Source organism: Brachyistius frenatus, unplaced genomic scaffold, assembly GCF_029030835.1.
Source record: "Brachyistius frenatus isolate BFR_SWC_R1_liver_20210118 unplaced genomic scaffold, ASM2903083v1 Contig_107, whole genome shotgun sequence".
In the NCBI taxonomy this organism is placed as follows: Eukaryota; Metazoa; Chordata; class Actinopteri; family Embiotocidae; genus Brachyistius; species Brachyistius frenatus.
In genome coordinates, this window is record NW_027210706.1 from 848,152 (window position 1) to 874,417 (window position 26,266).

Here is a 26,266-nt window from a genome sequence, read left to right on the forward strand (position 1 = left end):
TCGTAACCAGGTCTATTAATAGATTCTGGATTCTGCTGAGAGGGGGGGGGGGGACTATGAGACATGAGCCCTGAACAACAGGCAGGGACAGACGGGCGGGCGGGGACAGACGGGCAGCCACGCTGGGACCAAAGGGCAACATGTGGACAATATGAGGAGTCCTACACTACGGAAATATGTTTCTCAAAGAAACTCCCAAATGTCGCTGAATGTTCCGCTTGTTTCAGAGTGTTAAAACAACTTTTAAAAGAGCAGCTCTGAATATCACTGATCAACTTCTTTCAAATTATAGAGAGCAAGTCTCCAATACTGCATCACAGTTCCTGTTTTTTCCAAGTTCTCTAACTTAGCGTTGAAAATGTGGCGACGCTCATCTGAAGGTACATGAAGTTTATTGGATCTCATCTGGATTCCAAACTACGGTGAGATGTTGTGAGTTATCAGCAGATAATCTGTGCTGGTGTTTAGATCTGTTCCTGCCCTGACGGGACAGCACACAGAGGCTCTGGCCCGGTTTGACAGTTTCAGATTTGATGGTGGCTGGGGGGAAGGGGTGGGGCTGGGGGGTGGGGTGGGGTGGGGGGGTCTACAGCTCCTCGCTCTCGTACAGCGGGGCCGTGTGTTGAGCCGGACTCTCCACTGTCACAGCAGGAACATGGCTCAGAGAAGACAGCAGCTTCAACGTCTTCGAGCCAGGGGGCGCTGTTTTCATGGGAGTGGTTGCGCGAGCTGGGAGGGGTGGAGAGAGAGAGAGAGAGAGAGAGAGAGAGGAAGAGTGAATTTAAATCATTCTTTATTGATCAATGAGAATCAGATGTCTTTTTGTTTGCTGTAAAGCACCAGCAACTAATCTACAGACATGTATTTGAAGGGATTAATTTAAAACAGCAAAGAACATATTATTTCATTTCAAATCAAATCAAATGTTGTTTCTCCGATTCATTTGAAGAATAGCAAAACCAATAAATGGTGATTTAAGTGCAGATCAACCTTCATCTCAAGTGGAGCTGCAGCGTTTAATGGTCTCTTGCAGAGCAGCAGATTACACCAGAGCAGCAACAAATCTTACTGGTGGTCGGACTCTGGCTAAAAATGATTTTCATGACAGGTGTCAGAAAATAACTCTTCTGCTCTGCACACCACAGCACGGCTTGGCTCAGCGCCACATCCGTGATCAGCACCTACATATAGGAACAATGGGTCCAGAGCTCTCCGTGGTTCACCTTCATTTATATCAATGACCCCGTTGGACGGAGGTCAATATGACAACCCAGCACACGATTCTCATAAATACAATAATGACTTTTCAGGTCGCCGTCCTTTCATTCAGTGTCTGAGTGTTAAGTCACGTTCAGCTTTGATAACCAGGTGAGCACGGAGCTCTCGCGGAGCAGATGGTGTCACGTGATCGAGCAGAAACCTAATCGCTTTGTTTGTACGTTGCGGCTCCGCGGCTCCACGGCTCCCGCTGCGATGAGGCCGTTATTCTGGAGGGAAGCCCGACAGCTCGCCGCCTCGCGTGTTCATCAAGTTTCAGTTCGATCACATAACAGCATTTGTTTGCCGTGTTCTGGGACACGGACGCATTCTCCATCTGCTGTTTGACTTTGCAAAGACGCGGTTCCTATGGTAACTCCAGGCTATCTCGCGCCGCTGATACCGGAGCCGCCGCGTGGCCTTCTGAAGCATATTTACACACAGAGAGAGAGAACACACTTACTGCCCACGTCCAGCCTGGCGTTGCATGTGGACATGCCAGCTTCATTAATGGCAGAGAGGGTGTACCAACCAGCGTCGGACTTCACCACCCTCTCTATCAACAAGCACTGCCGGCCGGAACCGTCCTGATACAGACTGTAAACACACAGAGAGAGAGAGAGAGACACCGTGAACAGCCCACCGTGTCCGGATGCACGGTGAACACTTGCAATGATTACACAATTCATAAAACCATTGTAAACTTACATAACTGGTTCAATAAGTTCTTCCATGCAAGTCCATTTTGAATATGGAGTATACGGTCCAGTAAGAACTAGTGTCAGGAAACACTGCGTGTCGTTTAATCACATTAAAGCCACATTTACATTTTACAAGCCCGGCACACAAAGCCTGTTCCTTCTGTTTTCACGTGTTGCAAAAACATTACAGATCATCTTCTAACGCGTGAAACGTTATTAACTTGAATAACCAGTGTGTGAACGCTTCCGTCAACCGCTCAAGTTGCAGCTTACACCCGTTCCGGTCCAGACTCTCGTGGTGTGTGTGGTGAGGACTGGAACTTTGGGCCCGTTTGGTGCGCACGTTGGTCACGTTTACAGGTTAGAGCAGCTACACAGCCGGCGTGATGCCCGTTTTCTGCGGTGGGCCATCGAGAGGAAAGGCATCTCGCCTACTTTTCACACGTGACGCCTGCAGTTCTCAACAACAAAATAGACGGGGACCAGATCTGTGATCTGTGATCTGTGATCTGCCTAGTAGTCAAAGCAAAAACACAACGTGGACCCGAATTATACTTTTTCAATAATGAACAGGTGACGGGAAGTATCTTTCCTGTGCTCTCTCTCTCTCTCTCTCTCTCTCTCTGTGTGCGTGTGTGTGGTAACCAGGGTTACAACTCTTTAACATTAAATCACTGATGGCCATCATCCAAGAGCCATGACACACACCCCATGCAGGTGGTGTGTACCAAGTGTTCACATGCTTGGCCAGTCAAGTCGCCGTATAATGCTGCTGTAAAGAACCTACAGTTCATAAAATGTGGACGCTTCAATCGGCACTAAAAGTCTCTCCAATCAGTTTCAAGGTGGCCACTTAAGATTCGTGTCAACAACTCTGTATAAGACCAAATGTGAAACATGGTCACGTCTCCTTTTCTGGTTCTGAGTTATGGGGTTAAATAATGGCCGGAAAACTGATTTGCACAACATGATGATGTCGCAGTGAACCTTTGACCATTTGGATGTAAAAGGTCATCGCTTCATCGTTTTACCTGATCGGCCTATTGGTATGAAATTTTGTCACAAGTGAAACAATTACAGAGTTATGGCCACAAACAGGTTTTATGACATTTGGCAATCAAATCTAATCAGTTCATCCATACTGAAATAACCAAATTTGAAGACATTTCTTCAAGGCGCTCTTGAGATACGGTGTTCACGAGAATGGGACGGACGGATGGAAACCTGAGGACATAGCCTCTGGTTGCGGAGACATAAAAATAATCAGTGTAGAAAATCTCTGCCGTCATTGGTTCAACGATGCAACAACCCCCTAATCTGAACTAGAGCTCAGTAGGTGAATATACAGTAGGTGCTACAAGGCAGCCCGCGATGTCCCTGCAGCCACTCTGGGAACCACTGCTACGAGAGACGCACGTTAAATATGTCGCTTCAAAGTCGCACTGCTGTCAAGTAGACGGCTGAACAATCAACAAAGCGTGTGTCCTGTCCAGCAGCAGCTCTGAGGTCTGATGTGCAGTAGGTGGGTGACGCAAACTTTAGCTGACGCACCTCATTCTGTTGGGGTCGATGCGTAGCGTGTCTTTATCTTTCTTCCAGAAAAGCTGTGGAGGAGGAGACGCGTCCACTTTGCACTCTAACCTCACAGTGTCGCCCTCTAGAGCTCTGGAGTTCAACATCTTCTGGACGAAGTTGGGAGTACGCAGAACTTCCCGAGCTGCAGAGCAGAAGAACAAGTGGCTTCACAGCTCAGCGGAATACCTTCTATCCCCCCCCCGGCATCGATTTAGTAGAGGAATCACTCTACAATCACAGTAGAGGATTTTAAAACATTTCCAGCCTGAAGGCGACAAGGACTTTTTTTTTTTTTTTTTTACCTAAAACATCCAGCCTCATGGTGAATCTGCTCTCCCCGGCTCGGTTCTTGGCCACACACTCATACACGCCGGCATGGTGCACTGTGATGATCTCTATGAGGAAAGAGTGCATCCCTTTTTCACACACCAACATCTTATGGTAGTCGTCTGGACGAATGGCTTTACCGTCCAGGTACCAGCAGACGTCTGGAGTTGGGAGGCCTCCGACCTGAAGTGATAAAAGACGCAGGTGTTACTCCCTTTTATTTACCTTTCCACCACCGCTCCATTAGTGCATTGATTTTACGTGCACGAGGGAGCATCTGATCTTGTAGTAACACAGAGCTGAAGTGTACAACTAAACTGTAGAAGTGTTAACGTACGTGTGTGTGTGTGTGTGTGTGTGTGTTTCACCTTGAAGTCAATCCTACAGAAGCGTCCCTCCTCTACCGTGAGGTCTGGTGGGATCTGCAGGAAGCGAGGAGCGTAGCATTTCTCCTGGATAGCCGATCCCTCGTTACTGCGCTCGTCCGTCCCCGAGTGGTGCCTCCCCCTGCAGAGAGACGTTGTTTATTCATTACCTCACTTTCAATGACTTCATCGTACACAAGCAACCACGTTAACACGGATTCCTGTTCCGTTTCTGTCCGTTGACAGCGTGGACGCTGCAGGAGGGACACTGTCTCTATCTGTCTTCACAGGCAGCTGGAGTTATAGGACACTCGGCAAATAATATTTATGTAGAGAGTAAAGTAACACGGGCTATAAATAGGGACGGATAAATACTTTCATGGAAAATTTCAATCCCCGATATATACAAACATTCCATTTCCACATTAAATCCCCCCAAAAAGGTGTAATGTTACAAAATTCTTACTCGCTATCTTGGGTTTTATACAGTTCATAATCTGAGACATGTACTGTAGCTTAAGTTTAAAGTGTAAATCTGTTTTTGGGATGGGCGTGAATACATTTTGATAAGAAACAGTTTCTTCAGGTTCAAGTGATAAATATTTGGAATTAATCTAACAAAGTCTGCTTGGATTCAAATGAGGCAGCGCGGGTATTTTTTTCACATGACATTACTTGTGATAACATGTAACATTGAATGAAGGACGGGTAGTCCGTCACAGAAGCAGAAAGATCAACCTAACATTCGTGTCTTTGGACTGTGGGAAGAATCCAAAGGACCCTCAGGAAATTCATGCAGGCACACAGTCAACATGTCCTCACAAAAAAAGGCCTCAGCCAACCAACAAACAAGTTTGAACCCGTCGCCTGTGAGGCGGCACCGCCGTCCGGTCAGTCGGATTTATCAATAAAATATGAAATGACAGTTCACATTGGCTGTTTCTGTCATGTAACGTGCTTAAATATTATGCATGGCTGCTGAAAAGCAGGCTGAAGCTCAGTCATGTGCAGTGAAATGGACAGAAACAGAAAGTGTGAACTATTTCTGATCTACAGTGAAAAATAAAGTTCTCATTAGAATTTTTCATTCACATATTTTCAACCAGATTTATTTTTACAGATAAGAGTTCATAGTATCACGGGGGACCTCAAGAGGACAGCCAACATTTAACTGGAAGCCTGGGTTAATAATTACATGCAGTGTTGACACCTAAAATGTACTTACCATAGTCCACCTGTGTGTCTTCCTTCAGGTGAGTCCGGCTGTAACAGAAAACAAATCAATACAAACAGAATGAATTAGAGGCTTCAGCTTTGAAAACTCATCATGTCGGTCAACTGGGTGATAAAATGGTCACCGCTCGCGTGTGTGGGAGTATATTCTGACACAATAGTCCTGTTGTCACCAGTGAAAGGGGCTCGTTCCCAGAAAGCGCCCTCGAAATAGCCACTGACAAACCTTGTTGGCTCGGGACGGTGATGTTCGTGTGTGTGTGTGTGTGTACGAGTGTGTGTGTGCGAGAGAGAGAGAGAGAAAGAGAGAGAGAGAGAGATGGTGCAAAGCCCTGTGAGCGATAGGCTTTTTGACAGAACAATCCCACACACACACACACACACGCACGCGCACACACACACACACACACACACACACACGCACACACACACACAGGAGAGACACACACAAACACACAGTGAGCCAGTCAAAATGTCAGCTCACCGCGGCCGCTGGTTATACCGTCAGGGTTTTTCAACTCTGGGCTCGGGAGCCCAACGTGAGGCCCCGAGAGGGAAACTGGTTCCCCGCGAAGCCATTCAAACCCAAATGACTGTATGAACGTGTGCGTCATCGCTAAATGGAAGCTAATGGGCTCTGGATACGACCCAACGTGAACACGTGTACTGCAACACACATCGCTGCCGTCTGAAACACACTGTTGACAGTGATCCTTTTTTGTGATGAATATGACTCCCGCTGACACAATCAATAATTGCTGTTGTACCTGGTCGAGTTGTGAGTCTGAAAGACCGTCTTGGTCAAACATGTAGGTAGCGTTGTCTGGACCCAACAGCCTGCGAGCCATACGCTCCTCATAGGACAGTTTCTGTCAAAACGAAGCTTCATGTTGTTAAATTGTTAGTTTTCACACACAGAGTGTGCCGTTTCAAGTTTTGGTAAACTGCAAAATGTTTGTATTCTGTTGTGTTCATACAGGCACACACTGGGAGTGGGTTCAGTCTGTGTGTTGGTGGGGGAATATCATGGGGATGAAATGGAGGATTTTTTTTGTTTAACTTCAAGCACAGTTTGCAGGACACACACACACACACACACACACACACACACACACACACACACACACACACACACACACACACACACACACACACACACACACACAAATAAATACACGCATAGAAAACACACCTGGCTGCTTCTCCTCCTGGCTTCCTTTGAGCGAAGCTTCTTCTCCAGATCCTGAATGAGGGCGTCTTTGGAGCCCTGGATGTCTTCATTGGTGGAGCGAGAGGAAGAAGGCCGAGGAGCTACAGTCTTCTTCAAGATGGGTTTGGGAAGGCTGGGAGACGGAGAGAAGGGAGGGAGGAAGAGAAGTCAAGCGTAGTGTGAGGAGGAAACAAAGAAGAACCTTACGAATTCTAATCCAAAAACAAACCATCATACGACGATTGTGGAAGTAAACCTTCGTCCTTGCTTTTCAATTGAAACATGATATGATCTTCTTATTAACACATTTCTTGCTTCCTTGGCAAAAGAAAACACAAACATATGCTTTGAAATTATTACATTTCACAGATTATATAGTGATAACCCTAAATATATATTCATGTGGTGACGGCCTTGCTGAGTTCTGAATTCAAACCACAGATCTGTTTTAAAAAAAACCTTTATTGTTCATAAACTGCCACAACGAAGCTCAGAATTCCAGTTTTTTTTTATTATATTACTTTCAGTCATCAATACTCTGTATGTAGTACGAGTATATACGAGTATATAAGTCTCCTGGGGTGGACGGTATTTTAGGTACATCGAGCTAAAAACAGCCCAATACAACAGTCTTGTAATAAACGTCACCTTCCTGAAGGGGAAGCATTCGTTGACGATGTTGATGTAAACAGTTTGTGATGCTGTTTGGTCTCATTGATTGGGTGGTCAAAATAATAGAAACACTATTCAGTCCATACTTGTCTGTAATCGCGTGCACGCCAAAGTCACATATACTTCCACTCACATGCTCGGCGTCCCTTTATAGCTGGCGGGCAGCGAGACCACAGCGGGCGGTACCCGGTTCTGACTGTTGGGGGTGTTGGGCTGTGGGAGAGAGGGGGAGGAGGGAGAGAGAGGGCCGCGAGGGAAAGACGGGGACACTGGGACAGGTTGCTGAGGGGGGGAGGACGGAGAGGAGGAGGCCCTCATTGGCAGGAGAGGGCTGGAGGGTGCCAGTGGGGAGCGGGAGGGGGAGGTGGGAGGGCGGGGGAGGTTGGAGTTGGGAGACAGTTTGGAGGAGAAAGGGGTGAAGGAGGACTGGGAGGGCAGCACGGAGCACAGGTAAGCAGCGGGGGCGGACATGGTGTCCTGGTTGGCCGGCAAGGTGGCGCTGCCGAGGCCGGTGGCGCTGGGGATGCTGGGGGTGAGGGTGATGGTGGAACGCATGGTCGCACGGGGCAGAGTGGAGGAGGAGGAGGAGGCCGGGAACGGGGAGGAGGAAGAGGAGGAGGAGGAAAGAGGAGGCGCAGCAGAGGAAGCTGGGGTGGAAACGGGAGAGTTGAGGCTGGATGAAGCCGGAGAGGATTTGCTGGTTCCGTTGGCCTGGGTCTGGATCTGCGTCTGGGCCGTTAGCTGGGTTTGGTTCTGACTGAGGCTCAGTGACTGAAACTGGGACTGCGTCTGTGACAAGGACTTCGACACCGACTGAGTTTGAGAAAAGGACTGATTTTGTGTCGCCATAGTTTTAATTTGACTCTGTGCCTCCGTGACATGTTGACTATTCTGGGCGCTATTGAGGTTCTGTTGGGAGTTACTCTGGTTCTCCTGGACCTCCCTCAGCACACTTTCATAGCTGGGTGCTTGGAAGGCCGGCTGCGACTGAATAAAATGCCTCGGTCGCGCATAGTTGAAGGCACTGGGAGGGAAGGCACTGGGGGTGAAGCTCGGCAGGTCAGACAGGTTCATGGTGCTGCCTCCTGGCTGGGAGGACTGGAAGGGAGATGAAACTTAAATTTACATTATACATGAATGACAAAGAGGAATTCAGAAACGTTTGCACAATTCCATTAGCTGGGGTGAAGTTAAATCAAATGTTTCAGGAGTACCGACTGCTACTGAAATATTCAAAAGAAAAATCCACTGGCCATCATCCCCTCTGAATACACACCTGAAGGTGTACCGCAGGTAAGGCCGGATGAAGGTGACCGACGCTGAATAATGCAAAGTGAACTTGGCTTCATATGCGCATTCATAAATAAGTCAATTTGCAGTGAAGTCGTGATCCAAATTTTTCCTTTTCCATTTCCCATTTATTAACATAACCTGTCGCTCTGCATGATTGGAGCTCTTCACTGTAATAAAAATGAAATGATCCAAATGTTCTTACTGTGAAACCGATCTTGCTCGGGGTGAACAGTTTCTGTGCTGGTGGAGCTGGTGGTGGCGGTGAGGGTGGAGGGGGAGGAGGAGGGGGGCTGGGCGTACGGGCTCGGACGGTGACCTCTGGAGACCTTTGGTCCTCTGAGCTCAGGGCGCTCTCCTCCTCGCTGCGACCGAAGGGCTCGTCGGAGGAGGAGCAGTCGGCCCGCTGAGGCTCAAGGAAACTGGGAGAGGGAAGAGAGACATGTTGGCAAAGATTTCGAATAAATTCCTGAAATCTGCAGGATCTGGAGCGAGAAACAAGCAGATTAAAAAAGGTGAATGATGGGCGAGACATAAAAACAGTTAAGACCAAAATCCCCCAATTAGTTCCTAAAGCTAAAGAGATTTTATCGGTGACAGTCCTCTGATCTCAAGGCCGGTCAAACTTTGATGTCAGCTCCACCGGAACATAATGCCAAGATGCAAAGAGAGCTTTAGACGCACTTCAGAATCTTTTATTAGAGTTTATTTAGTGTCCTGCGACTATTTTTGTGTGACAACTGGTGAGATAATAAAATCCATCCCAAAATGTTAAATGTACAGATATTTATGTCAAAACATCTGAAATGTTCCGAGTTTGGCTCCTGATCTCCTCAAAGCATAGAAATGTCAAGAATAAAAGAATAATCACAGTTTTCTGACCGAGTCTTTTCTTAAATAAATCCAACCTACATTGACTGGATGTAATCAGTTGTCCTGAAGAAGGCTGACGAGCATCACTCATTTAACGTCTTTCATTTGACACCGGTTGCCATGTCGGCCCCTCCATCAGCCAACACTGATTCTGAACCAGCTGGTGTTTATAATGTCAGTCACCTCACCGTCATCTCATTTCAGTGGACAACATTCAGGTTAATATGACAACTGGTGAACAAAGTTATAAATATCCTTAACAACAGACTGTTTGTGTTGTCACGAGAATGAAATTCGAGTTGATGTTTGATTGTCACTAATATCAAACATGCGATTTGTGTTTTTCTGTTCATTTTACTTTGACTTTTTGCTGCAAATCCAACTGATCACCCCTGGGAACATTATTGTGCTCTCTTTTTTCACCTGGTCTAAACCTGACTGACAGCAGTGCTGTGGCGTCACGTTGATACATGCTCGGTTGAATATTCAAAGCTAAGTGCCTCAAAATAAAGAGTTGGTGCTGCGAAATCTCATCTGCCATTAAACCGTAGCAGCATGAAGTGGGCGCGACGAGATCACGTCGTTAAAAGAGTGTCAGACGAGCCTGAAATGGTGGAAAACAACATTGATGACGCAAATATGGCATTTCCATCCGTTTGTATACCATTTTAACGATTACACAAAACGATCGCGGTCAGCTAAAATAACTCCAATTATGTAATCATCGTGTCGGGCCTACAGAATATACAGTATGCTTCAGTATGAGGAGGGGCTGTTTAATGATGGTGGTTCTGCTCCCGTTCAGACCGTTCACTGGTTCTCTTCCTGTGATACCAGGCCTGGCTGGTCCTCTTGCTTTTGCTACCAGGAAAGAATGTTGTTCCCATGACGACCACGTAGTCTAGGCTACACAGGAGCATAATGACAATAGCAGCCTCTCTCTCTCTCTCTCTCTCTCTTACACACACTTGTTCACCGTTGTGCTGCATTTCAGCTGACCTGGAGTCTGAAATCTCTCCTTTTTGATTTGGATGAAAACGATTTTGACGAGAACTCTTACAATTTTGCAATTGAATAAAAGTTACAAATATCAAATTTGACCGGAACATTTTACAGTTGAATTTTTTTTTTAAATTCTTTTCAATTTGTTTTTCTTTTGTGTATTTTTGTTTCTTTTTGTTTTTTCATGCTGTCTTTGGTTTATGTTGGTATGTTGTTGGTAAATTAACTGTATGAATTGAAAAGTAATACAAAAAAAAAAGAAGGCTTAATCACAAAAAAAGAAGACTCATCAACTATCTTTGACAGGGCTGGGCGGCAACATATTGATGTTATATTGATACTGGGATATGAGACAAGATATTGTCTTCGATGGAATATCTTAATATGGTGAAATGGCATAAGTGTTGTCTTGGTTTAAAAAAAGCTGCATTATAGTAAAATAGTGTAATTTTCTGAACTTACCTGACTGTTGTAGCTGTTCTATAATTTGCCTTTACTCACTTATTCATCATGTCCACAATAATGGTGATTATTCATCAAAAATGTAATCGTGTTAATATTTTGTGAAAGCACCACTACATTTATGTTTTAATATCTATACTGATTTTGTCTAAATCCCTGAGCCCTAATGTTTGCTTGACATACTATTTACAAGCAAGTGATTCTGCATTCCCTGAAACATATTTTTGGGATACAACCAATGATTATTTCCATCATCGATCAACCTGTCAAGCACTCTCTTGATTCATCAATTAGCCATTTGGTCTATAAACTATCAGGAAATAATGAAAAAAAAAAATCAACAAGTGTTTCCAAGAGGCCGAGATCAGGCTTAAAATGTCCGTTTGTGTATGTTTTGCTCTGCAACAGTCCACAACCAAAAGATAATCCGTTTATAATCACAGAGGATGAAAGGAATCAGAACATATTCTCATTGGAGAGGCTGCAATCTGAGAACTTGAGCAATTTTCATTAAAAATGACTAATGTTTAAATAGTGGGTTCATTTTTAAATTGGTTGATTCATTTTCTTTCCGTCAACTAATCATTGCAGCCGTAACTTACTGCTGACATCTCTTGTTACTCCGTCGGTGATGAGTGAATGTGGGCAGATATGAACCCTGCAGATGTATTGTTCAGGCTTTCAGGCAGACACACAAAGCACAAAAGGTGTTACTACAACATTAGCAATCGCTCTGCTTAAAGTCAATTTGCCAGGAAGCCACAAGTCAGCTAGCAGTGTGGGCAAAAGTCTTACATTTCAATGTAATGCATCAGTTATTTGTTATAAATTCAGTCATTAAAAGGTCAACATGAGTAAATCTATACAAACGGGAAACAAGGTGGTGAACCTAAAGCCACAAAGATATGAATGAGTGTGTAGATGTAGCCTGTCAGAATGGGTGTTCAAGAAGTACAGAATGACTGAATGAGTTAGTGTTCATCAGTGTGTGTTGTGGTGTTTTACAGCTTAAATGCTACTATGTGAAAGTTATGTGTGTGTGTGTGTGTGTGTGTCAGTGTGTGTACATGTAAAACTATTTTTGTGAGGACCAGTTTTAGAGAGTTGGAGTGAGGACATTTTGGCAAAGGTGGGGGGGGGGGTCTTGGGTGGTCCTCATTTCTCTCACACCCTTTGTTTGAGGGTTTAGACTTGGTTTTTAGGGTTGAGGTTGAGTTTAAGTTAGGTTTAGGGTTGGGGTAGGGGTTAGGCACTTAGTTGTGATGGTTATGGTTAAGGTTAAGGTAAGGGTCAGAAACGTGTGATTTAATTCTGTGAAAGCGTATGTGTACTCAGATGTACAGTAGATGGGCGTTTGAGTTTGTATGTGTTATTTGTGTTTGTGTGATTAAGTAGGCAAAGCTATATTAGTCTTGGTATCCGGACATGGGCTGGCAGGTGCAGACACTCTACTGGTGACCCAACCCTTTTAACACAGACACATAAAAGACCCCAATTGCCTTGTGGGTACGGGGTAAATCCACAGTGACAGATGGACAACAATATTAATGCTTTAGAGAATCTCTTAAACTTTTGCAAGATAAAAGTCAACTGGATCAACATGTATTCTGAAACTACAGCATCACTGAAGCACGATACCTTTTTCATACTGAGCGGTGAGAGTAAAAAAACCAATAATAACTTCCATCGTGTGATGGATTGTGGATGAGCATCATCTACTTTATTCATTCATGCGTCGACCATCCAATGGTGAATTTGGTCGACTTGAAGTTGGAGAGATTCAGGACCTCACCGTTTTCTGACCTCAGAATAGAAGTGATCAACACAACAAAGCTACAAAACTCAACTACGATAATTCATGATGATTCATTAAGGAAACAAAAGACGGAAAAATGAAAATATATGAATTTAGTATCAGAAATAAGTTGACGGGGAAAATGAAGAGAAAGCAAGTTCACTATAAAGTCAATCTTGGATGTCTCGTAATAAGCAGTGTGCCAACATGTGATAACTGCTATTTGTAGGTAAACGTCCAAACCAACACATGCACCATATGTTACAGATAATCCCACTCTTCTTCCTCATTAAATAATCAAATCAATACCACAATCAGATGAACTTGAAGTTGGCCAGAGAACCTCAGCATGACCTTAAAAGCCAGACTGCTGCCAACAGTTTCTGAACAACTGTTGTGTGCAGCCCTGAGGAGGAGGAAGAGGAGGGCGGGGGGGTGAAGGACACAGGCGCCATGTATGCTCTTCACATTACAGATGAGATCATAGCCCAGGACTCCAAGCCAAACATTCAACACCACGAAGCACTTACTGGATTTGAATATGTACTGAGGTATTAAAGTCAGAGTGGAAGATGCACCTGGTGAGCTGCATCAAACACCTCGGACACAAAAACGAAAGCAGCATCGGTGACAGGATGCTGAACACACTATGGTGGGGGCATTTCCACACACACTTAACATGGGAGGCAATCAATTATGATGGTTAAAAAAAATAAATAAAAAAAGATGAGCTCTTTTGTTTGACTGCCGGTTAAGATTTAAACTTGAAGCGCAGACTTCCACTACAGATGAGCTTATAGCCCATTCTGAGGCACCGCTTGGCTACAGTGTCATATGGACAGACAGCAAACAACGCCACCAAACAATTAAGCGTATTTATGGGGCTTCCAGAAGTGGATCCTCGGAGGAGCTCCAGAGGAGAGCCAGCAAAGTTCATATAACGTTTCCCTTCATTTTAGATCAATTCAATTTGTAAGGAGATGTGTCAGAAACTGTCTCCCTAAGTTAGATAGAAAAAAAAAAAAAAAAAAATCAACGGGTTTTTTTTGGATGGTAAAAATTGTATTTTGGGTTCATTGGCCAACTTCAGACCACCAGGTGTTGAGAACATTATGCAATTCATTTATGACGTAGACATCGTTATTCATTTGAAGTTTAAATTAAAAAAAAAAAAGATTTGAAAAAGGAAAATGTCAGAGCAGATTTCACAAAGCGAGCTACATTTCAATTACCTGACGGTTACTGTCTGAAACAGAACCAGCCAGATGACACAAACCTCGAAAACAGAACTAAAGTCCACTTTCCAAGCGCTCTAAACATAGTTTGACCATTTCGGGCGCACATCGCATGTTAAGCTTCCAAGAAATAATTAGAATTATTTATTAGATTAGAAAATGTTTCACTTTCACGGTGAACGCAGGAATGCGACACAGAGGTCAAACTCTTGACTTCAAATAGCCGAAGTTCCCGGCAGTTTGAAAAGACGTAGCCGCTCCCAGTGCAGACACAAACGGGATATTTTCCTACCTGGTCAAACTTTTCTACACCACCGTCCTTAAATCTCAGTAAAAGCTGAATGAAGGTGCACTTCTCCTCGCGGGGAGACGGATCCAAACTCCGCTGCTCAGCGGCGGGCTGGACTGCAACAGGTGACACCGCGCGCTCACGAGGAGCATGCGGAGAGACGCGAGCGCGCGGGTCCAGCAGACCGCTTCACTTTCTAAAAGCTCGGCATCGTCATCAAAACTACACCGCTGGTTCAAACACGTTTCTCATTCTGTGTATTTTTTTTTTTTTTTTTTTTTTTTTACACCATTTCTTCTTCTAAAGCTCCTCTCAAAAGCAGTATTTGCTGTCTAAATATATGTATAAATATAGAAGTGTTATTCCTTTCTCGTGGGAAAGGAAGACAATTTGCCAGCTTTACAATTTTAGAATAATACAACAGCGACTCCGTGTGGACAAAAAGATAAACTTGAATAGTTTGCTCAAATGAAACATGCTTTCCATTCGATTGCAATAATACAAATAAAAATAAGATTTGTTTAGTGAATGAATAAATAGATAGATAGATAAATCCCTTCTAAGCCTTTTGTCGCTGACCAAAATTATTATTTCCTCATATAATGTATATATTTTTACAGCCAGTTTTATAGAAAAAAATGAGTAGACTAGTATACTCCTACTATATCACACACAGTGAAGAGCACCATAAAGCGAGGTACGTCACTGTTTAAAATATTAATGCCTGCATGAACACTGATGTCAGTGTTCTGTAATTGCTTGACTGAGATTGACGTGCATGTTTGCCATCATACTCACTCTGCAACAGGGATGTTCTCTTCCAGAGGGCTGTCAGGCCACTCAGGAGGGGGGAGGTTCACACAGTCAGGCAGCACGGGGGAAAAGTCGTCGTTGCACATTGTGGAGGACGAAGTCTCCCGCTGGAACATCGTCTCTGTTTCCTGTCTGAGAGAAACAGCTTCCTGTTGGCGAATGGCCTCGATCTCCAGCTGTTCCTCCAGGTCTGCGTGGACGGGCGCAAAGAAAGAAAGCGACTCTGGTGAACTTGTAGAGTCATAGACAAATTAGCATGATACATAAATGGAAAGCCCACCAGTGTAAACTTCCAGTATGGCCGAGCAGGAGACGGTGCCAAAGGAGTTGAGGACCACACATTTAAACAGGCCTGAGTCTTCAGGAAAGGCCTCTGTGATCACCAGTGTACACAGCTCCTCTGCAGACATTAACCCAAGATCATCAACAGTCAAGACATGAATAAGTTCAGGTCTGAGTGTCTTCATCTAAAACATCATCAACCATATTATTAATTCAGGAGGAGCATCCCCACTAAATAATGAACTCCTCTGTCTTAAAGGCTTTAAATAGTTTAGGCGCCACAAATAAAAATGTAGGCGTGAATGCAAGTCCACTTTAGAAATGAGTGAGGAGGCGCTGAGTGGATAACAACAACAAGCGCTTACTGAACCCATGAATGTCTGTTGTTGAGGTAGAAAAACACCTATTGAGCAGTTACCTCTTGCCTCCATTTGGAACCACCGGCGCGTTAAATTGTTTTCTTAATGCAACTAAACTCAGCATCTCAACAAAATCAACTAACCAGTATTTCATAACCATAAGAAAGATAGATATGTATGAAAATATATAATACATTTAAGGCAACAGATACTTCCTCTCTTATTCCTATAAACATCTGGTGGGGAACTTTTTCTTCTCTTCTATTATTTAATTCAATCAACATTTGGTACTCACCCGGTACTGATGCAGAACTGGCCTCTGAAAAAAAAAAAGAGGAGATAGAAAATAAAAGATATTGGAATACAAAATGTTCCAAGCTGCTATTAATCACTCCACAGCGCAAATGTATTATTTATCATTGGGATGAAGAAAGTTTTCTTTCATTTATATTATTGCCGGGGGTCTTTTGAAATGTTCTGAAGTCCATAACTTCCTAAACATATATAGACACTTATTTTGGACAGTCCAGCGGTAATATTGAACTGTATACCAGGATATAGAAATAAATACATATAAAAGTGTCTCTGATCAGACCCAGGATCAGCCATGAACACCTAAACCTACTGTTGAGAACAAAAATATCAATTAAATTTAGGACAAGAATGATGATCTTTAATAAACAGATTCTGTAAGAGATATTTCTCGTCATTAAGTTACATCCCTTTTTAAGAGCTTTGAATTCATTTCTGCAACTGGAGTTTAAAGTCCTTTAACTGGAGCCCACACAGTCACACAAACACACTTACTCTTACGAAGTATCCTGAAATCATCAGAGTCCAGTATTTGTTCGTCCTCTCTGTACCACATGACCTGCAGGGGCGGAGTTCCCCTCAGTCTGCACTCAAGGACCACCAGCTGACCGTTCACTGTGGACACATCATGGAGGCCCTGGAAGAGGTGAGAAGGATGATGATAACAAAAGAGAGGAAGATGCAGAGACGCCGAGGTGCAAAGAAGAGAAGGAATGACATCAGAAAAGAATCATATGGAAATGAAAAAAAATGTCCTTTGTAATTCTCCTCCGTGAAAACACATACAGCATCCACAAGTTGTTGTTTTTTTACCTTGACGAATGTGGGAGCAACTCCACTTCCTGAATGCTGCTGAGTGTAGATGGGACTCTGAGTCTGGACACAGCAAAAATATGCATAGCATTTAATTTCTTTGCTAATTATTTAGATATTTATTTATTTGCACCTGCAACATGACAGAACATTAAAGTGACATTCACCAATTTAAATAACATATTTACAGCTATATATAATATAATATAATATAATATAATATAATATAATATAATATAATATAATATAATATAATATAATATAATATAATATAATATAATATAATATAATATAATATAATATAATATATATCAGCATGTCTATCTAATAAGCTCAAATGCGTCATTGTAATTAGATGTAATCACCGTCTGAGGACTGACACACAGCGGCTGCACCAGGCTGGAGTGTCTCTGAGCGAGGGCGGTGGAAGAGGAGGAGTTGGAGGAGAGGGAGGAGAGGGAGGAGAGGGAGGAGAGCTCTCGAGAGGAGGAGGCGGAGGAGGTGGAGGAGATGGTCAGAGACATGGTGCTCGTCTTCTTCTGCACCCTCTGGACCCTGCAGAGTGGTACATATCACAAACAAAAGGATTTTATCTGTGTGTTTGTGTAGGCTCATATTACTCATGAAATGAAGACAGAACTCTGTTGACACAGTCACATTTTGGGAATAAAATGCAAGTCTTCGTGATGTGAATCATAGAATTATAAAAGATTTGGGTAGGATACAGTTAGGCGTAGGTTAAACAAGCAATTGTCATGGATAGGGCATGGTAAGTCTGCAGGTAAACAATGTAAGTCAATGTAATGTTCTCTGAAGTGATGGAAACTTACTGTGTGTGTGTGTGTGTGTGTGTGTGTGTGTGTGTGTGTGTGTGTGTGTGTGTGTGTGTGTGTGTGTGTGTGTGTGTGTGTGTGTGTGTGTGTGTGTGTGTGTGTGTGTGTGTGTGTGTGTGTGTGTGTGTGTGTGTGGAGGTCTAACTTACTGTGCCATGTTTCAGGCGTTCCAGGAGGTAGTGACAGAGGTTCTACAAACACAGATGCAGAGTGTGAAACGTCTCCCACCACATCCTTCACCTCGGTGTTGTAGAAACATGTGTGAGTACAGGTTTGAATACATTTACAGGGTTTAGAGAGTATTTGTAATTTAGCAAAATTCTTGCCATGATTAAGAATTAATTCAAACAAAAAGCAAATATCATCTGGATAAATCAGTTCTGTGACACTGAAAAAGAAAAGATCTGACAGGTTTGGGTGCTTGATGAAAACATCAACTGTATCAAAGAAACCATCAATGATTGTGTCAGGAGTTTTAAACAAATCAAATGCAGGTTAGGTTTGTTGTTCATGTACATTTATTAGGTTCATTTAAAATCATGGGATTTTTAATACAAGTAAACACATGACTGCAACAAGTAGCTCATCTGGTTTGCATTAGAAGGCAAAAACTGTTTTTGGCGTGTGCCTTGATAATTTATTATTACAGTTACAATAAGGCTTAATTACACTATTAAATTGAATCCTTGTTTGTTTGATGTCATAATCTGCAAACCAACACAGTAACAGGAATAACTTTGTTTTAGGAGAACATCTTTATCTTTTTTAATATAGTAAATATATATATATATATATTAAAACACAGACTGGGTTGGAAAATCTGGGACTATCAAAATTGTTTCATGCAACAATATTTATCTGCAAAAGCCCCGGTCAATTTCCTTTACATAAGCAGAAATCACAAACCATACATTTCAAACACACACACACACACACACACACACACACACACACACACACACACACACACACACACACACACACACACACACACACACACACACACACACACACACACACACACACACACACACACACACACACACACACTGTTACTCAGATTTTGCTGGTATGCTTTGTGTTGCCTCACCCTGCAGGCTATATAAATGTCACACTTTTCTTTCAAGTAACTATAGAGACAAATGTGAGTTTAGACACACCTACACACAGAATGTCACAGCCAAGCCAGTAAATGTATCACTTCCTCTGAACCGGATCACTTAGTGTCTCCGTCATGGTCTGACTTTGTTTGGCAGTATAGCCTCGGGTATCACAGCTAATTGAAGGTACGTGGTGTCTTTCATCGTTTTACACCCAAAAGACTCCCACAAATCTCAGCCTGCTGCCCTCTGTGGTTCTGACTTCAGCCCAGAGAAGGAGCTGACAGAGGAGGCTGGGGTTCAGGTTTCCAGGCTAAATTAAACCCTGACACCTCCTCAGCACAGCAGAGTCTCTCTGACCTGAGATACATCGCAGCGTCTCCATTAACAAGACACACACAGGCAAACAGAGGAAGATGAAACTCACCAGTTTTCTACCCTCTGCCTTTGACTTGCAATATTTGAGTTTTTTCCAGTCTGTCTGTCTGCAGAAAGCAACAAAGATTACAGAAGTAACTTCAACGCAACCAAACACTGTCTAAATGAGAGGATCACAGCTTTAGAAGAAGAAAAAAAACAGCTGCAGTATGTATGATTGATGTGTATATCCCGTTTTCCCCTCAGATAGTCTCTCCAAACAGGTGTGTTTGTGTGTGTCTGTGTACATTGAATCAAGTCCACTGTTGATCCAACAGCAACTGCTGCTAAACCCTTTGTATCAATTGTCTCTATTACATAACTACAGAATATGTGGCAGCAGCAGCAGGCTGCATTCACACATTGCAACAAATCTGTTAAGATTGGCAAGTAATAAATGAACAGAAACACACAGGCAGGGGCAGCCAAGTTCAATGATGACTCAAACAAGTACAGAAGTGTCATGGTATATGTGATAGTTCCAGTTAAAGGGTCACTTTACTTGTGTTTTTATATAAAGTCAAACAACTCACAGGAGACAGATCACAGAAAAATGTTCAAAACCAAGGACATGTCCAGACTTTTACCTGTAGTATAGGTGAGAAACGCTGGATCTCACATTTCCCATGATGCAGCTTGATAACACAATTTCAATAGATTACTGAATGCCCATCTCAGTGCTGTTTTATGGCAAAAGAGATGAATAACAACCTCAAAGAGATACAAAGTGATGCAACATCACAACAAAGAGACATAAATTGACTGAAAACTGATGACAAAAAGACAACAAGGAGGTACAGAGCAGCTGCAGAGACCAAAACCATCATGGAGACACAAAAGAACCACAATGAGAGATTTACAATTTACAAAGATGTAAAGTGACCACAACGACACACAAAAATGACAATGAGACACAAAACAACCACATAGCGATGCAAGATGATCAAAGATGCAAAGTGAAAACAAAGAGACACAATGACTTCAGATTTAACTACTTAAATGTTGAGTATTTCAGAGGTGGATGCTATTGGAGGACGAGATCAGATATTTAAAGAAGGCCAATGTAAGTAGTACAATACATCCAAAAGGGTTTCCTCAGTCTAAGCCCACTCTTCTGTGAGTGTAGTGTAGTCACGGACTGGCCCAGTAAACTGCACTAGTGACATGAAGGCATGTGTGGAACTGCAAGCTGTTTTTTGATCATCATCTATAGAAACACATTGTACTACCAGATTTATTACAAATAGCTGCTTGCAGACACACCTGCTTGCAGGGTTTATGTTTTTGCGGTGATCAGCACTGGTGCAATATAATCTATATATAAATTCACTAATTTTTTTTTTATTATTTCACTTTTATTAATCCCCGAGGGGAAATTTCTTCGCTACAGCAGGGGGGCTCTCAGGGGGGAGCTGCTGCAGCAGGCTGCCACTAGCGCGGCGCCAGGTAACCTGACCTGAGGTGCATGTTTTTGGATAATGGGAGGAAGCCGGAGAACCCGGAGAGAACCCACGCAAGCACAGGGAGAACATGCAAACTCCGCACAGAAAGGCCCAGGACCGGATTCGAAACCCGAACCTTTTTGCTGTGAGGCACAATGCTAACCACTGCACCACCGTGCCGCCCCTAATTTTAGACCTGGTATTGAATTAGCAGGGCCACTTTGATAGATAATATGCTACGCTGTGCATTGCATGCTATTTACCGATATGTCCTGCAATCTAATAATCATTTCCATTTGATTAAAGTGACAACAATGAAAAATTCCAGATTTGACTTGATTGTTTTGACTTCATCTTACATCCAAAACGTTTATATCAGTCGAGAAAGCTGGCAAACTAATTCAGCCTTTGCAAATGCTCAACATAACACAGCAAACAGATGTTCTGCCAGTGCAGTATTATGACCTATGGCACACAGCTCTGCGGTTCATGTGTCGAAGGAGAATAATGGCTGGTATTGTTGACAACACTTCCTCCAGGGAGGATTTTGAGCCCACCAGTTCTGTTACACAGGAAACATTGAAGATTGCGCCATTCTCTAACACTCAAGAGTTCAACATTACGGTGCCTGTGTTTCCAGTGCACCTGCTCTCACCAGACAGAAGGGAGTTAGTAGTTGAAGGTGAAATCCTGGTGGTGAACTTCATTATTAGTTCACAGTGAAACACAGTAAAGTGCAGGAGATGTGTGGCAGAGGAGACAGATGAAGGAAACACTGCAAGGTGAGTCATTTTTCAGCTGTTGCCATCGGAAATATCCTCCTACCTGCATTATTTTATCATGACTCATCAAATCTACATGTAAACAGCATGTGTATTTGCAGTATTTTAATCCTATTTTCAAATCTACATTTGTAAATACCAACAACAACAAAAATCCATTTGTGCTAATTAGATGAGAATATTATTTTACATTCATCAACAAAAAATGAGCAGGTCTGAATTTTACAAACAGACTCTGACAAACTTTTCGTCCTGCCTTGTGATCAAGAGCTTTCAGGGTAAAAGAGGAGGAAATCAACAACTACCCACAATCCACCTAGATAATTTAAACAAACCACCCACTGTGTAATTTCAGCTCTTGCATACAATAGCTTGACGCTTCCAACCCCCAGGAGATCTCAACTGTGGACCGATTTAGCCCGGCAGTGGTACATTGTGGCAGCGGGGCTGAATAAGTGGATCTTGTTGAAATCGAACCATAAGCACTCATTATGTAAGTCTGTGGGCTTTGATTGACTGGTGGCATCCAAACCTATGAAACACTAAAATCAGCCACTGCGAGAGGCTTGATTTCAGCGACCAATCAGCCGTCACAAGCACAACAACAATTCATACACATTCACACTGTGGAACTTTTTCTGGATGATCATTACACTCACCATGCATTTACATCATAGGACCAAATCAGAACCACAACAATATGGATTTACAAAAAATGGACCAGATCATTTAGATTGTGTTGCTCCATTTTCTTATAATAATAAACTAGAATGTTGTATTATTCAATCATATAAACTGTATATTATTATTACTGGTTGATTAAAAAAACAAACCTTTATGACAGACCCCTTTCCAACCATTAAACCACATAGAATAAACTGCGACCGGATCCCTGTCAAACTAAAAATCGATTATAAATCATGATTTATGTAAATGTATTTACATAATTTCTGAATAATAACTTGACCTTCCTGGAAAGAACTGTATCATTTTGTTGTAGGGAAAGTAAGAAATTCCCTTTGAAAAAAAAACTGCTTTCAAAACTTAAATAAATATTAATTGAGTCTTCAGTCGTTAATTGTTGTTCATATATTGGGTGTGTAGCTGACGTGCTGCGCACTGACTGAAAGATTCTCCAGGTTAAGAAATATGCAATTTGGTGTTTCTTTATAGCAGGGGAAGATCACTGTTAGTTTTTTTTTCTCCCAAAGTATTCTGTGATCCGGTCATGATGTCAGGAGCAAACTTTATACTCCTCCAACAACAGCAGTCTGCTGTCCTGCTAGCAGCTCTTTCAGGTACAGCGGCGCTGGGCTTAATGCTAATGTCAGTTTATTGATTTTTTTTTTTTATCCACAAATAATGTTTCTATGTTCATCATCTTAGTTTAGAATTGCTTGTTTGCATTCTGTCATTTGCCAACTAACACTAAACACAAAGTACGGCTGCAACTGGAATGTCATTAATTCGTCATAAACCGACGTAACATTTTTACTGGACAATGATGTTGAGCTTCAATAAAGTTGCTAAGATTTATAGCTTGTGAATGTTATATCTGGGAAGTTTTATCTGCAATTAGCTCTACGGGAAAAGTCAGTAAGATTCATGCTGTAGGGAGCAAGAACGACTGGACAAAATGGCATCGCAATTCATCCATGCTGTGAATATACATCACTACCAAACAAAACTTTCAAGCAGCTGCTGGAGCAGACAGGACATTAGGATTCACATTCATTCTGTGTACCATAAATGTCATAATAAAATGTAATAGTAATGTATTCATGGGTTGTTGTCTGTAGTTACTTTAGTCTGGTGAGTGATGTTGAGCCAACAGACCCATAGACAGCCCGACACTGTCGTGCCTTTAACAGATAAAGATCGGTGGATATGAAAACATTTGTCCCAGTATAAGTAACTCTGGCAATGCTTGGATACAATTTCCAAAGATAGTATTGCCTTTATATAGATTTTCTTTACAATCTATGAAAACAATGTTATCTCAAATGATATGTATGTGTGTGGTGTGTGTGTGTGTGTGTGTGTGTGTGTGTGTGTGTGTGTGTGTGTGTGTGTGTGTGTGTGTGTGTGTGTGTGTGTGTGTGTGTGTTTATTACTATATTATACTATTATTATAGAACAACTATGCCTTCTGGTGCAGCTTTGATTTTTGGTCTAAAAGGTGATTTCAAAGGGCCACTGCAAAAAACAACAACTGTTGGTGTAAAAGAGTAATTCCTCTGCTTGCCAGTTTGAATAAGCCCATCTTGAATGTTCTCTGTTGCGTCATTCAGGAAAAACCCTCAAACTCCAACTCTCCACTTCTCCTAACTCCTCAACTCTGATGAGGGGGACCGATTTAGCGCTGACTGGGTCACCTGATCTCTCTTTCCACCAAGCAGAGCTCAGTGGCTGAACGCAGAGTCATACAGGCATGCGCCCCCCCCCCCCAACACACACACACACACACACACACACACACACACACACACACACACACACACACACACACACACACACACACACACACACACACACACACACACACACTGTCACTCAGATTTTGCTGGTATGCCTTGTGTTGCCTCACCCTGCAGGCTATATAAATGTCACGCTTTTCTTTCACTTGCACCCGAGCGGAGCGGATGTGACAGATTTTTCATCCACTGTAACAGATTGGAGGCAACATTCATGATTACACACACACACACACACACACACACACACACACACACACACACACACACACACACACACACACACACACACACACACACACACACACACACACATGTATACAGTTACATCATCACACTGACAAGATGACAGATAGACAGATAGATAGACAGATAGATAGACAGATAGATAGATAGATAGATAGATAGATAGATAGATAGATAGATAGATAGATAGATAGATAGATAGATAGATAGATAGATAGATAGATAGATAGATAGATAGATAGATAGATAGATAGATAGATAGATAGATAGATAGATAGCCCAGACACAACATACAAATTTAGCTCCAGACAGATCGTCCCAGCTGTCCTCTTCTTTCTCTTTCGTCATTCGCTCCAGAACTGTCTGTAGTATCAATAACATGCAATATCAGGAACCTAATGGCCCTCAACCAACTGAATTACAGCATTTGATTATCTGATTACCTCAGCTTTTGCTTTTTCCTCCCTCTATCAGTCAAAACAAGAAGGAGAGAGCTAAGCATAAACCATGACACAGAACTTCCCTCTACTAAATGTCCATCTGTACCAAACTTTCCAGAATGGATATATGCATTAAAAGATAATAATCTAATATGTACTGTGATTGTATTTCATACTTGAACTTGTAGCAATGATCCAGTCATGCACATCTGAAACAGGCCCTGCTGCATGTTCAAGACAATTTTACCAAAGATGTGGTGAACTTGAACCAAAACGTTCCCCTCCTTACCTGTCTGACCTTTTCCCCAGCAGGCAAAACAAAAAATAACAACAACCAATGTACTGATCCAACAGGAAGACAATCCAATGACTGATCCAATGCTAAAAGCAAAATGCTATGTGACTGTGGCTGCCAGTCATGGCTTGGTCACTGGACGCACTCCTCCGGGCGAGAGCTGTGTGTGTGTGTGTGTGTGTGTGTGTGTGTGTGTGTGTGTGTGTGTGTGTGTGTGTGTGTGTGTGTGTGTGTGTGTGGAGGACTTGTGGTGGTGGAATGGGGTTAGGAGGGAATCTGAGGCTTGTGGTGGTGGGGGGCCGGGGGGGGGGGGGGGGGCAGGTGGAGTTCAGCTGGAGGGGTACGAAAAGAGCAAATTTAGAGTGGAGTAAAATATTGGTTAACAGTGACAGAGAGCAGAGGGCTTCAGGTCGAAGAGGACAGTGAAGCTCCAATGTGCTCTGACAGGTGCTTCAGGTCTTTGTGTTTACAGCTAATGTCAAATCCAAACTAACCATGTGGACACAAAACATAATATACTGTCTGAAAGGTGGCCGAGGTGTCCGTGACCTAACTTCATCCAAGAGTGGGAGACTGGCCAAGAAACCTGCTACTGGTGCCAGTGAGTCCTTGGGGGATACATGAGACCCAGAGAGAGACAGACAGGCAGACAGAGACAGAGAGACAGAGACACACAGAGAGCGAGAGAGAGAGAGAGAGAGAGAGAGAGAGAGAGAGACAGACAACCAGAGAGAGAGAGAGAGAGAGAGAGAGAGAGAGAGAGAGAGAGAGAGAGAGAGAGAGAGAGAGAGAGAGAGAGAGAGAGAGAGAGAGAGAGAGAGAGAGAGAGAGACAACAGTGGACACAATCAAGCTCCCATTGTTTTGGTCTCCTTCCACTAACCCTAACCCCAGAACTGATGCATGTCTAACTTTGATCCTATTAATTAAACACAACTGCAAAATATACAGATGGAATTTAGTTCATGCTGAATTGATTTTTATAAGGTTCAGTTGATTATCTGCTTTCTTTTCTAGCAAATATGTTAATACTCCTCTTAAATCAGAAGTTTGAAAGAACTAACCTCTCCTGACATCCTCACATCTATGAGCCCTGAACACCACATCCTGTGTTCATTTCATGGGCACGCCCAGGAAGCTGTATAACCTTTGGCCTGCAGAGCCTCTTCTCCCTCCAAATTTGATTTGATTGTTTAATATTTCATGTGTCTTTTATGTTTGTTAAGTGTCTGTATTATGACTTCAGACCTCTATGTTTTAGAAAAGAGGATGTAGATGCAATAATTATGTAAGTTAAACATTGATTTGATATTTAATGTATTTATGTCATCTTTATATTTTTGACAGTTCCCTTCATGCTTCGATAAAAATCA

General features: G+C 42.7%; 1 protein-coding gene across 6 annotated transcripts; it reads right to left on the minus strand.

The window, feature by feature from the left end:
• Positions 1-393: 393 nt before the first annotated feature.
• On the minus strand, positions 394-25,025 carry myot (myotilin). Of its 6 annotated transcripts, XM_069712197.1 has the most exons (19): positions 24,889-25,025; positions 19,226-19,283; positions 17,848-17,889; positions 17,231-17,420; positions 16,866-16,928; positions 16,548-16,689; positions 16,036-16,059; positions 15,380-15,499; positions 15,085-15,289; positions 8,836-9,052; positions 7,474-8,438; positions 6,651-6,801; positions 6,226-6,327; positions 5,451-5,488; positions 4,229-4,367; positions 3,836-4,043; positions 3,510-3,675; positions 1,721-1,854; positions 394-729 (listed from the first exon to the last, which is right to left on the minus strand). In XM_069712197.1, exons 3-19 carry the CDS (start codon positions 17,853-17,855, stop codon positions 587-589), a joined length of 3,015 nt encoding a protein of 1,004 aa, XP_069568298.1. In that variant the 5' UTR covers positions 17,856-17,889; positions 19,226-19,283; positions 24,889-25,025; the 3' UTR covers positions 394-586. The 6 variants fall into 6 exon arrangements, with proteins under 6 accessions (XP_069568298.1, XP_069568297.1, XP_069568296.1 ...); XM_069712196.1 differs by lacking the exon at positions 19,226-19,283; XM_069712195.1 differs by lacking the exon at positions 19,226-19,283 and having other exon boundaries at positions 17,848-17,932.
• Between the last annotated feature and the right edge of the window lie 1,241 nt (positions 25,026-26,266).